This window comes from Gouania willdenowi, chromosome 5 (assembly GCF_900634775.1).
Source record: "Gouania willdenowi chromosome 5, fGouWil2.1, whole genome shotgun sequence".
NCBI classification, from domain to species: domain Eukaryota; kingdom Metazoa; phylum Chordata; class Actinopteri; order Blenniiformes; family Gobiesocidae; genus Gouania; species Gouania willdenowi.
The window spans coordinates 3,905,730-3,920,091 of record NC_041048.1 but is presented as its reverse complement, the minus strand read 5'-3'; the positions used below and the strand labels follow the sequence as shown (position 1 = coordinate 3,920,091).

The 14,362-nt window shown below is 36.1% G+C and overlaps 2 protein-coding genes across 2 annotated transcripts; one reads left to right on the top strand and one right to left on the bottom strand.

Moving 5' to 3' along the window:
* Positions 1-302: 302 nt before the first annotated feature.
* On the bottom strand, positions 303-4,214 carry LOC114463098 (zinc finger protein 90-like). The gene is made up of 2 exons (XM_028446359.1): positions 3,854-4,214; positions 303-2,548 (listed from the first exon to the last, which is right to left on the bottom strand). Exons 1-2 carry the CDS (start codon positions 3,996-3,998, stop codon positions 1,761-1,763), a joined length of 933 nt encoding a protein of 310 aa, XP_028302160.1. The 5' UTR covers positions 3,999-4,214; the 3' UTR covers positions 303-1,760.
* A 530-nt stretch (positions 4,215-4,744) lies between these two features.
* LOC114463076 (zinc finger protein OZF-like) lies at positions 4,745-8,827 on the top strand. The gene is made up of 2 exons (XM_028446334.1): positions 4,745-4,971; positions 6,963-8,827. Exons 1-2 carry the CDS (start codon positions 4,812-4,814, stop codon positions 8,234-8,236), a joined length of 1,434 nt encoding a protein of 477 aa, XP_028302135.1. The 5' UTR covers positions 4,745-4,811; the 3' UTR covers positions 8,237-8,827.
* Positions 8,828-14,362: the final 5,535 nt, after the last annotated feature.

Below are 14,362 nucleotides of genomic sequence, written 5' to 3'. Positions count from 1 at the left end.
CTGACCCCAAGGTTGAGAACCCCTGGGTTAGAGTACAATGTAAAACACAGTCTCTGCAAGGAATTAAAAGAAGTTTATTTGATATTTTACTGAAAGATGCAAAGAAAATTAATCTCTTAAATTTAATACAAAAAAATTATAAATTACTTAATTTAACATTAATGTTGACTTGAATGTTCAAGTTATTAAAGTCACACTTTAAATTCTAATATTCTAATTATTGTTTGATATGAGATTCTAAAGTGATAACCTGTAAATCTGCACAACAGTTTAATCCACACAGCACGCAAACACCGAATGAGAAGTTATCAATAATTCTATTTAAAATAGGAAAATAGTTAGCTCCATAGATGAATAAAAATAAATAACCAAAATAATGCATAAAACCTATTTGAAGATGTAAACGTTTCATTTTAAAAAATAAGGGGAAGTTTAAAGTAATAAGAGATCAAGAGACATTAAAACTTAAAATTGGGTTTATTTTGCTAATTAAGAACCCAGAGGAAGTTACCCCTGATTTAATTTGTGGTCTTTGCTTCCATCTAGTGGATGTTTTGAGCTACTACAGATTCAACAGTCGCCTGTTCTTTGCTCAAACTTTTTTTTTTATCAGAAATGTGAATGATCTAAACTTGGAGGTTTTAGATAGTTTTTAGGTGGACTGATCTATTCTTTATTGTTATCATTCTGCCTGAAAACATTGTAAAATCTAGACAATAGTCCATCGAAGCTGAAGTGTTCTGTAGAATTTGACAGATTATTATCAAATGAGTTGGCTTCCTCAATGTGTTGTCTACTTATGGGACGTGTCACACAACAGAGACGAATGAGTGTTTAACAAACAGCCGACATACAAAGCATGGTAAATAATCTGGGCATTTATTGATATTCAGAGTTAACAGTAGATTGGAAAACTTCTCTCAGTATGTTCTTTAGAGTCTGCAGAAATCAAGGAGAACGTGCAGAAAATGATCCAAATTGGAACAAGATCTGAACTGTCATTTTTCAAAAAAGTAACAACATTCGAAATGTATTAATTTATTTTCAACATAAGACCCAAAATGTTACAACTGGTTAATAATGTAACAAGTTGTTGAGCCAAAAATGTAAAAAAAAACTTACTGTTATAGGACAGGCAAAACATTTTCCCCTAATAGTGTAATATTTTTATTACATTATAGAGTGAGTGTGTTATATAATAAAGCCTTGTAGAGAACCTTGATATTTTTGGTATTTTTTTTTCTTATCTTCATAGATATACATTTATACTGTAATATATATATATATATATATATAAATATTAAAAAGTTGATATATAAAAAGGCAAAATGTTTTTACGTTTTGGGATCCGCAACTTGTTACATAATTGACCAGTTATTACATTTCGGGTTTCATATAAAAAAAAAAAAAAAAAAAAAGATTGATGTTACATATCAGGCTTTAACAAGGCAGAAGAATGAACCACCAAATCATTGCACAGCAGATAAACTGGCAGTAAAAGTGGAAATAATATTATTTTCTTAAGTTTCTAAGAAGCCATAGTGACCCTTTAATAAAATGTTCAATGACAAAATATGAATAATTTGTGAAAGAAATATATATATATATATATATATATATACCCACAAACTCAGAAATTAAGTGTAATTTTTTTGAACAATATTTACATTTCATGTTAATATTTATATTAAATTATTTTTGATAGACTAATTGTGTCAAACGTCATTCCCACTGTGTATGATTTCTCACCAACGTGACATTCAACGGGTTTTCTTCTTGAAGTGGGTGACCTTATGTCTTTTCAGAGACTGAGCCTGGGTGAAAGACTGGCCACACACGTCACAACCGAATGGTTTCTCTTTGGTGTGAACCCTCAAGTGCAACTCCAGGTTTCGCTTTCGCCGGAAACTTTTAGTGCAGCGATCACAGCCGAACGGTTTCACTCCAGTGTGGATCCCCATGTGGTCCTTCAGGTTCCCTTTGTAACGGAAACATTTGCCGCAAACGTCGCAGCCGAACGGTCTCTCTCCAGTGTGGGACATCATGTGGCCCTTTAGGCCTGAGCTACTGGTGAACCTTTGGCCACAGATGTCACAGCTGTGACGTCTCTCCGGTCCTGAGCGCATCTTTTCATCATTGCCAGCGGTTGATTTTGTTTTTGAAGTCATTTTTTCTTGACGAGAACCAAAAACATCAGTTTGTTTGTTTTTTGTGGGTTTAAATCTCTTTCGTTCCCACTTGTCGGCGATGTCTTTAATTTCCGCCGCGGAAAGAGACAGAGGCTCATCCCACGTGTCATCGTCGTCCGTAACTTCACTCTCAGACGTTTCCGTGCTTTTTCCGTCCATTTCTGTTGAAATCTGAGGATTCTTCTCCTCGTAGTCGCTGTTAACAACCACAGTGATGATGTCGGACTCCTGCAGCCAAGCCAGCTGCTCTCCTTCCTCCTCCTCCTCCTCTTCCACGTGGAGCTGATTTGAGTTCTGCTGCCACACACTGGACCTCCACTCACAGAAAACACCCTCAGTCACTGACGGATCATTTTTACCTTCAGAAGAAGAAGAAGGAATGCTTGTAGTATAATTCCAGCCCAACAAAGTACAGTAGGTTAAAACTAGACTGCTGTCTGCTGCGTGATGATCGGCGCAAAATGTGGCCCGCAACGCTTTGAGTATAAAGTTATTCAATTCTTACCGTTTGAATTTTTAAATTTATAAAACTACATTAAAATGAGCTGAAACAATTCATCAATGAATGCGACCAAACAGAAAACGAGTCAACGTCTTGTTGTTTAAGTCGTGTTAGCGGAGCCACTGGGTGTGGTTTCTCGTACCCGCCCGAACGCTGACCTTACATCCAATAGGGAAGTGTTGCCATGGTTACAGGCACACAGCAGAGTATGGTGGGGAAAATCCAAGTTTAAATAATGAAAAAGGCATTGAAGGAAAAAAGTAGGAACATTAGAACAACATTTCAACCATTTACATCAATATATTAAGCAAAAGATCTTGGATTTATTGATCAACAAAGCCTACGCTCTGTCTTTATCTGAAGCAGTTTTAAGACAGAGCTTTAAATCCTAAATATGGGTCAAAAACTGCACGTTTGTCAATTTAAATGCTCATAAAAAACAATAAGAGCATTAAACCTAGCCATTTTAAACCTTGTGTTTCATGTGTTAATTTATGAATAACAATAAAAATATGAACATAAAAAAGTTAATGCCTGGAATATGAATCACGACTTAGAAATAAAGAGTTATTGTTAAAAGGAAGCTCTGTTATCTAGTTATTAAGTGTTTGGACACACCCCTAACATATTAGTGTTAAAACAAAGCTCCAAGCATTACGTTTATTACAGCTAGAAGGTAAACATTTTATTTTTTGCGTATTACTTGTTAGTATAAATGTAAAATTTTGTTGTTTATTGTTGAACTTTGGCTGTAAATTGGACTGTTTATTTTTGTTTATTTAATAGGTCATGTGGAATTATTTTTTAGATTATTGTATGTTTATTTGTTGTGTGCAATAACAAGAACTCAAGAGGATTTTTGTGTCACGCATCATTAGTTTGTTAAAGGATAAAATCAAGAAGTATCAAAACTGCAAACCACGTCATTCTTTGAAATCAATAATCGATTAATCATTTTAAGAATGGATAAATTAATCGATTACTGAATTATTATTTTACTGCAGCCTTAAAATAGACAAGATTTTATTTATTTATATTTTATTAGTCCAAAAACTTGAACATTTGATTGTTACCACAGCAAACAGATGGTAGAGATAAACACATTTTCAACATTCTGTGCAGCAGCTGTTTCATATTAAAATAAAGTTAAAACAGTTCAAACCTGCAGGAGAGTTGAAGGCAGCATCAGACGGTTCCTCCTCCTCCTCATCATCATCATCATCACCTGCTGTTGTTCTTCCACACAGATCAAACGTGTCTTCATCTGACGAGGCTGTTTGCTGACTCAGCGTTCCAACTGTGGACATGTTGCTGCTGTTTGTCACTAAAACCTGTTGATCTCACAGATTAGTTTAATGAGACTCAGAAATAAAATCACATAAACAATAATAAAGTTCACGTAGAATGTAAACTAAAGTCTCCCGGTTCACTGATCGAGTCGTTTTCTGCTCACAGTTCTGCTTTGTTTATAACTGGACTTTCTCTGTCTGTGCGACGGAGGACATCCGGGCTCGTGTTGATGACGTCGGCGGTGGCTGACGCTTCTTCTTCTTTTGTGTTTATGTGTAGCCTTACCATGCTGTTGCTCCCCCAGCAGGAAACAAGTGTAACTGAAAAGCTCAGGTAAAGAAAATAGTAAGAGACGGCGGAGAAATTGGTATTACTATTTATAACTATTGGTATTATTTCTTTAACAAAAAAGAAATAAAAAAAAGAAAATAAAAATAATAATATAAATATTATTATTATTAATAATAATAATAATAATAATAAATCGCTTGATAGATCTGCTTTATTCAATAATATCTATTTACACACACACACACACACACACACACACACACACACACACACACACGCGCGCGCGCGCGCGCGCACAAATTGCTGTTTCTTCCGTAAAGTTTAACATAATCAATGACAATGGACAACGAAGATTTGGGGGTAAATTTAAATAAATAAGAAAAAAACTTTTTTGGAAATAAATTCATACACGTGATTTCTCCTCCCGTCCAGGAGGAGGCGCTGCAGCTTCAGAAACGTGCGTGAGTGTGCGTGTTTTATTCCCAGCGTCTCATAGAAGTATTATAGAACAGCAGCTTTTAGTGATAAACAGCATCATCATGTCCACAGTGGAAACGCTGAGTCAGCGTGAAGACATGTTTGATCTGTGTGGAAGAACAACAGCAGATGATGATGATGAAGAAGAAGAAGAGGAGGAGGAGGAGGAAGAACCGTCCGATGCTGCCTTCCAACACAAACATTACCGCAACACTTCTACAGGTTTGCAGTGTTTTTTACTCTTGTTTTTTCACCCTTAATCTCCTAACGCAGTTATAAACAGTCTTTCTGAACCTCAGCTGGATAAATATGAAACAGCCGCTGCTCAGAGTGCCAAAGACGGATGGAAACACGCGAAGGACACGTGTTTGTCTGTTTTCAGGTCGTTTTGGACCTTATTTTATTTTTTATTTTTGTAAACGTTTTGTATAAACTAAAGCTGGATAAATAACTCAGGCTTTGGAGTTATTTAACTCCTGATAACTCTCTGTTAGCTTCACCTAACCAAACATTCGCCATCACAGAGCAGCTGTACTACGAAGCAGGATATCAACATGTTGACTTAACCCAGGTGATTTCAGCCTGGCTTCGTGTGTGCTCTCAAAAAAATGGGTGGAGTTGTATGGAATCATAGGAGTGCCAAAATTAAAAGGAAATGCATATGGATATATGAAGTTAAATAAAAATGTGATATTAGAGTCGTATTCTTTTTCCATTTTGCTTTTGTTTATTCCATTTTTGTCATTAGTTTTTTTGTTTTGTCTTTGTTTTTTTCATTTGTGTTTTTCCATTGCTTTTACTTCATGACTCAAGCTGTTGGTAAAAGCAATGTCAAATCAATGACCCGCCCACAACCCTTTTTTTTTCAAAATAAAAACAGATTAGTTTGGGGGATTATTTTTTAAAAGCAAGCAGAATATGCATCAGTGCATCAACACACAGTGTGCACACACGCATTGAGACACCACAACAAATGTACACGTAAAACAAGCTTTAATGTGTTATATTTGTGCCACAACTCTGCTGTCAATGCACGTCTGAACTTTATCACGACTGTAAATGGGCCGCCTTATAAAGATTATCCACTTGAACTCTCTTTCAGAGACTAGAGTTTATGTTGACATTGGGGCAGGTTTTTTGTGTCATTGTGTGTTTGAATATTTTATTTGTCTTTTGTGTACTTTTGATGTTTTGTGTATTTTTCTATCATTTTGTGTGGTTTTTGGTATCATTGTGCGATGACTTTGGAGGCCGCACAAAATCAGTCAGAGAGCCACATTCGACTCTTGAAGTAATTTTAAATGGTTAACCAGTAATCAGAACGATAATTATCGTGCATCCCTAGGCAAGGCAAGGCAAATTTATTTGTATAGTGCATTTCATACACAAGGCAACTCAATGTGCTTTACATGATAAAACATTCAATTCTTTAAAATCAATAAGAACATTTAAAATCAATTCAAATCATCAACAAACACATGACATCAACAACATGACCAAAAATCTCTCTCTCAATCATATGCAGTAGAGAAAAAAGTGCCTTTAACTTTGATTTAAAAATGTTCACATGCTGACTCAGCTCTGCTGGCAGTTTGTTCCACTTCTTTGCAGCATAACAACTAAAAGCAGCATCACCATGGTTACTGTGAGCTCTGGGCTCCACTATCTGACCTGTGTCCATAGATCTGAGAGACCTGCTGGGTTCATACCTGACTAACATGTCACTGATGTATTCTGGACCAAACCCATTCACAGATTTATACACCAGCAGCAGAACTTTAAAGTCTATTCTGAGGCTGACTGGGAGCCAGTGTAAAGACTTTAAAACTGGAGTAATGTGCTCTGACCTCTTTGTTCTGGTTAAGACCAGAGCTGCAGCGTTCTGAACCAGCTGTAGCTGTTTGATGCTCTTTTGGGGGATTCCTGTCAGAAGACCATTACAATAGTCCAGTCTGCTGGATATAAAAGCATGGACCAGTTTCTCCTGATCTTTCTGAGCCATTAAACCTTTCACTCTGGAGATGTTCTTTAGGTGGTAGAAGATGTTTTTGTGATAGATTTGATCCCCAGTGAAGTGTGCCAATGAAACAGCAGATACCTTCAGACAAACGGAAGTAAAATGTTGTTGGTCCAACCAGAGTTCAGTTTTATGTTAAGTAGTAATAAAGAGCTCATCAGGAAGTAATTCTTTATATATATTTGTTTTTCTTTAGATGCAGAGAATCCCGCTTTGGGGCTGCAGAACCCTGAACTTCTTCAAATAAAGAAAGAACGGGAAGAACTCTGGGAAAATCAAGACGGAAATGAGATTTCTGGGCTGCTTGAGTCGGACATCATTGCTGTTATTATAAAGAGTGAAGAGAAAGAAGAAGAACCACTGGATTTAAGACAAGCTGAGGAGAACATTAAAGAGCAACCTTCAACTTCCTGTGTAAGGGAACTAGTAAAAAAAACAACTGATGCATCCAACAGTAAAGGACCAGAAACAGTCAGGAAGCAAGTTTCAAACAGAACTGTACAATCAGAATCTGATGGAACATCAGCAGAGGACGAGAACGAGGATTACCAAGAAACAGAGTCCGACTGCCACTCTAACCAATGCCCTCGAGAGAAGAAAAACCCAGTAAAGAACGTCCAAGTTGGAAAAAAAACCTTCAGTTGCGAGGAATGTGGTCATACATTTTCCCGTAAGGGGCGTTTAAAGGAGCACATGAGCTGCCACACTGGGGAGAAACCTTTCAGTTGTGATGTCTGTGATCAAAAGTTCATCTATAAGACCAATCTCAAGACGCACATGAGAGTTCACACGGGGGAGAAACCCTTTAGCTGTGAGGTTTGCGGTAAGAAGTTCAATCAAAAGATTCATCTGAAGTTGCACACAAGAGTCCACACGGGGGAGAAACCGTTCGGCTGCAACACGTGTAGTCGGAATTTCAATCAAAAGAATCACCTGAAAAGGCACATGAGAGTCCACACAGGAGAGAAACCGTTCAGTTGTAATGTTTGTGGCCACAGTTTTGCTCAGAAATCCGCTTTAAAGGTTCACATGAGTGTCCATCCAGGGGAGAAACCGTTTGCTTGTCATTTCTGCCCTAAAAGTTTCTATCAGAAGACAAATCTCACAGTGCACATGAGAGTCCACACAGGAGAGACGCCGTACATCTGTGACGTTTGTGGTCAAAAATTCAATCGTAGGTCAACTCTGACGGAACACATTAGAGTTCATACCGGAGAAAAACCGTTCACTTGTGATGTTTGTAGTAAATGTTTTATCCAAAAGACTGTTCTGAAGAGACACATGAGAGTCCACACGGGAGAAAAACCGTTTGGTTGCGACGTTTGCGGTCAAAAGTTTAATCGCAAGACTAATCTAAACACACACATCAGAGTCCACACAGGAGAAAAACCATTTGGTTGTGATGTTTGTGGAAAAAGGTTTCGACACTCGACGCATTTGACAAAACACATAAAAGTTCATCAAATGTAGAAACATTCTGCTGACCTGGAAGATTACATGAAGGATTTTATAATATGTATTCCAGTATTGGCTGCTAACGGTTTCTCATGTATTGCTTATTTTGTAATTGTCAAGATTTATATTTTAGAATTTTCTCAAAGTAAATAAAACATTGGAGACAGTCCCGTTTCCTTATCATTGACTAAGGTTAGCGCAATAGCGTTTACATAACACTGACTCCACCATATGTATTCTGAGTGATAGTTATTAGTAACTCTATGCTAACTGTTTGACCTCGCCCTTTGATCTGAATCAAAATCTTGCAGAGAAATATTCTCTTTATGTGAAACAGTTAGCTAGCATGTTTTTGTGCTAGCTTTACGAACCTTTACGTTTGTAAAAGTTTGAAAAAAAAAAAAAAGTTTTCCACCCAAGAATGATTTTGTTTTAGTTTTGTTTTTTGGTAAATAAAGTTCACTAATCAGCAATCCTGGCTCAGCAATGCCTTCACTGTGACGTCTGTGGCCTACACTTTACCAAGACTTCCAGTTTGAAGTTGCACGTGAACGTTTACAAAGGAGAGAAACCCTGTGTTTGTGATGTCTGTGGTCAAAGATTTAGAAACTTGATGCTTCTGGGAAACCATATGAAACTCCACACAGTTTAGGAACATTGTGCAGAAGGTTTTCACAGAAAATAAATGCTACTGTCAACTTTAGGCAATTATCGGAACCAACAGACACAACACACAATAATATAAAACTCTAAAAAATGTTTTGCTTGTTTATTGATTATTGTTGATTCAACTTCTTGGTTTACATTTTAAAGGGTTCTTGGAATTTGTTTTAAAAGTAAAAATTCTGGTATTAAATATGTTTTTTTTTTTTTTCATTGTTATTGGTCAATAAAGTTTAAAATGAGCAGTTATCGGATCATATGTTATGATTTCCTTTATTCAGACAACTTTGTTTGATGAAATTTACTTTATTCTTCACAAATGTTTCGACTGTTAACTGCCAGTCTTGTTCAGAGGTGTCTGTTAATCGCTTTGATGCATCCTTGACTTTCAAATAATAATTCCAGCAAGTTATTTTTGTCGTCTTTTTAAATGATATGTTAAAGTTTCATTTATTCAGACACAAGTAAATGAAACATGTCGACATTTCATTAGATCAAAGTAAATGTTCTGGAAAAAAGTTGTCTGAACAATTTAAACCTTAACATAGTATTCAAAAAGAATTTGCCGTAATTATTACGCGTAAATCAAGGACACTTCCTTGAGCAAGCCATCATCAGACGCTTCTGAAGAAGACTGGCAGTTGACTGCCAAAACTTGTCAGATCAAGGTAAATTTCTAAAAAAAGGAATCCTTAACCTATCATTTAAAAACAAGACAAAAAGAACTTGCTACTTATCAGATCAGTTGGTAACATTGGTGCATCACTGATGAAACGCACTGAACAGGAGGAGGGAGGCAGATTTTCACACACTTAAAAAGTAAATGGTGAGTGAAAGAAAACCAGGAAAGGTTTGGACACATTTAAATGTGTTGGACAGTTCCAGAGCAAATGTAATAATGACAAATAATAATCACTGAAAGTTTGAAAAACAAAATTGAAATTCTGGGGAAAAGAGTAAAATCGAGGTCGTATTAGTGAAAATGAACACTTTTTTGTCATCATTGAAATGTATTGATAGATTATCTTGAAGTTTTTGGTTTAAGTGAGCAGTTTGTCTCGATGTCTTGCTCTGTGGGAAATCTTTTTTTTCCTGTTGCAGTGCATTAATTTAAAGGGTTAAAGAATTCAAACATGACGCTCCTTAATTTGCGAATGAGATAAACTGCTCAGAGGGAGGATCCAAAAAGTACAGCAAAAACGTGACAAAAAGGCTATGGCAAAAATATGACAAAAAAAGCGATGGAAAAATGTGGTAAAAAGTGGCAAAATGTGACAAAATCATGCCAGTTGGCCCAATACATTTATGTTATGTGCAGATATCAATTTGTAAGTACATGGCTGGCTTGTTTAGAAATGCAATGCAGTCAGTAAGTAGGTAGATTTCAAAGGGGTTTTAAAGACCTTGGCCGTTTCTCAATCTGTGTACTTGTGCGGACTCATTTGCATGCATCAGAGGAGACTTGTGCGTACTCTGTCAGCGATATTTCCCAGCATGCACTTCAAACAAGCTCATGATTTCAAAGATGACGACGGAGGAGGATAAGCTGCACATGTGTAAGTTACAAAAAAATACATTGACCAGCATATTATATAAACAACAACAAAACAACGTTAGGAACACATCTCAACCTAGACAACTTTTAACTAGACTCAGAGGAAGTCACAACTTTGAAGCCATTTAGAGATTAGAGTAGTAGTGAATACAGTGGTTCTCCAGATTGTAAACCCTTCTTGAGTACTCTGGCCTTTTCATATATGATGTGTACAATTTCAAAGTGAAGCAAGATCTTTCCTGTTGTTACAACAGTCGTAATACTGTAAATCTACCACCTTCAGTTAAATCTATAAAAGTGTACAGAAATTGATTTGAGCATGTCCCTTATTTCCAGAACATTAGCCATTTCCACAATGGTCAGGTTTTCAGTTAATCTCTTAACCCTCACTTAAACAGAGCACATTTTCTCCAGTTGAACTTGACCCAAATCTAAAAGCTTCTTCAAAAAAGTGACAAAAACGAGATGTAAATGAGGATGAAAACGCAGCAAAACAGGTGACAAAGGAGCAGCAAGTGATGAAAGAGCAACAACACAGATTACAAAAGACGTAAAAAAAAAAGCAAAAAAAAAAAAAAACAGGCGACCAAAAAAAAGGGATGATAAAGCAAAAAACAGTTACAAAAAAGAGACAAAAATCAGGAGCAAGTGAGAATGAGAACGCAGCAAAAAATCTACAAAAATGCAACAAAATGGGCGACAAAAAAAACAACAAAAACACCAAAATATGATGAAAAGTGACGACCCTGTGAGGAAAAGTTTTTAAAGTCAATAAGGCTGTAAGCTCCAGTCGGGAAGCTTTCAGATTTGGGTAAATTAAGTCTAGTTCACCATTGTGTTGCTTTTATAGTATACAGTATATCCAGAAAGACTTTCTTTGGAGGAGCATTTTTAATTTATCTCCTCCTCTGATTGAGTTTTGTATTTGCTCAATACCAGATATTTTCAGAGAGTTACAGCTATCATGATTAGCCTCTTTGTAATGTACAGCCATAGAATATTGTGGGTTTTCTGTTTTAATGCGTATTTATGTTCAGCCCATCTTACGTTTAGTTGACGCTTAGTTCTCCCGATGTAGAAACACCCGCAGGGACATTCGAGTCTGTAAACTACACAACAATTGTTACAGTTTATAAAAGACTTACTGTCAAACATTTTACCTGTGTTAACATCTGTAAAGTACCTGGTCCTTGTCATGTCACAATTATTGCAATTTCCACTCTAGACTCTAGAGTCTAGCCAGGTCTTTTTTGTCTTTGAGGGAAGATAGCTTCTCACCAGTTTATTGTTTAAGGTAGGGGCTCGTTTGAAGCTGATTGTAGGGGCATCAGGAAGGGCTTCTCTAAGAGATGGTCACTTTTCAATATATCCCAATTTCTTTTAATTATTTGTTTGATTTGGTTTGCTTTGCAGCTATACTGCGTCACAAAATAAACTTCATTATGTGACTGTTGATACTTTTGCTTTTTAACCTGTAATATGGTTCCCCAGTTTTGTGTTAAATTACAATTGACATTTTTATAGAATTTTCATGGCAAATACAATTACAAAAATCAATTAACTAAACTTAGTTACAGTTTAATTATGATTGACATCAACAGATTTTTACAATTATAAATGACCCCAACCCTGTTCTGAATCAGGGGTACGTGTACCCCAATGGTCAGGTGATCATGAAGATACCATATACGTAGGAGAAAAGGGTGGGAACCTCTGGTTTAAACACTAACTTACCATTGGTAGTTAACATAATGCAGTAGGCTTGTAATGGGAGGGTCACCTCCGACCCAGCTCACCACTGGTGGTGGCGTACGTTGCTTTGGATAAAAGCGTCTGATAAATGTAAATTGTTGAAGTGCAGTTAGTTTTTGGCTTTGTGCTCAATTGGTTCAGTGCCTTGGTGAACTAATGTTTTTTTTTGTTTTGCTCGTGTTCTGGTCGAGTTTAGTTTAAATATGAAAACATAAAAATACATTTAAAAAGGGTGAATAAACTGCTGCAAAAAGTAGAAGACTGTGGGTTCTCTCCGGGTGGTCCAGCTTTCTCCTGCAATATCACTGGGCGATATGCCTGGGTAAAGTGTTTCATATCAGTCAATATCTATTCTATTGATTAGGGCTGGGCGATATATCGAGATTCAAGATATATCAAGTTTTTTATGTTGGCAAATATAGAAAAATACATCCCTATATCTATAATATATATATATATATATATATATATATATATATATATATATATATATATATATATATATATATATATATACAGTTAGGTCCATATATATTTGGACACTGACACAAATATTTTCTTTTTACTTGTTTAATGAAACATATTCCAATTATAGTTATATAATGGACATGGACATAAAGTGCAGACTCTCAGCTTTCATATTAAAAAAAAAATTGTCTCCAGCAGCTTTAAAAATAAAAGTTATAAAGTTAAAATAGAGGTCAAACGAATGTATTTATAATGATGGTGACTAAATGCTAAATAAAAATGGATGGATAAAATTATAATCCTTTATAGAGCATGTTCACACCAGTGAATCCTGGAGCCTTTTCAACGCTCTAGGATTTGTTCAAGAGTGTTTGTTTTGGTTATATTTGGAGACTGACTGAATGACATAAATTAAAAAAAATTAAAAACCCATTAAAACATTAAAAAAAAAGCTCATTCTGCAGATGCAGAGCAGTGATTGGGGGCAGGCGTGTGTGGATGTTTGAGGTTTTAACTAGTGGTGGGACTTGAGTTTTTAAAAAAAATAAATAAATAAAAATAATAATAACTAGAGACTTTTGGAATTAATTCATCTCAATTGTTTGACACTAGAAGCAACATTTTTCAATTTAAATGGATTTTGGCATATGACTGAATCAGTGAAAGTTAAAAATGGGCTTAAACAAACTGTGTAGCCTTCGTTCTTTGGTTATTTTGTTTTAAAACCAAATCAAAATAACAAATAAACAGTGTGGTTATTTTGTTTTACTGATTTAAAACCTACACAGAAGAACCAGACAAGCAACGTTTTTCGATTTTTTGTTTTAAACTTGTTCTGTTTGTGTGATATTTGGATATTTACAGGGAAATTGGAGCGAGAACTGATCATCCGCTGCACCTTGGTTCCCTCCCTGGTCCTGGACCAGTTCTCCTCACACAATAGGACTGTTTAGGATTTATTTCAGCAGTTTTCTGGTCCTGCTCATGTTTTCATGCAGTCTGTGGATGTTTTAGCTCGTACAACGCTGCTCACGTTTATGTTTTGTTTTGTGGTGTTACAGTCCAAATAGTATCCAAATAAACTGGTGACTGACTATCAACTGTGAGGCTGGTGTGATGAGCAATAGGTGTTACAACATCTACCATTTGACACTTTTGCAAAAGCAATTACAGCTCTAAATGTTTACTTTGCACGTTTTAAATACCGCTAACACACACGGAAGTTAATCACAAAAAACGAGGAGCACCAGTAGATTCATTAAACCACCTCTGGTTAATTTAATCACATATCATGTGCATGTTTTACATAAAATCCATCTTTTAGTTTTGATTTATTTATGCATTAATAACGTTTCAATTCACCACTAATGTGACTTATGCATTGGTTATTTTTATGTCAGGGAGCAAAGTCCGCCCAGTCGCCAGTTTATCTACTATTTTGACTGTAACACTGTTCGTTAAAGTTGGCAGATATTCACAGATTCGGACTTCCAGCATCAATAACTTTAACGAAACGTCAACACACAAATTACGCCTCTGCTGTCAATGTGAGGTGGACAACATGATACACGATCATTTTCTATCAAACGCAGCAGAGTAAAAGTCCGTCTGTGGGTCCCCTCTGTGTGGTGAGATTAAAACATGAAGCTCTCGTCCTAGTTTCCCCGTAAGTATTCAATTATCACACAAACAGAACCAGATTT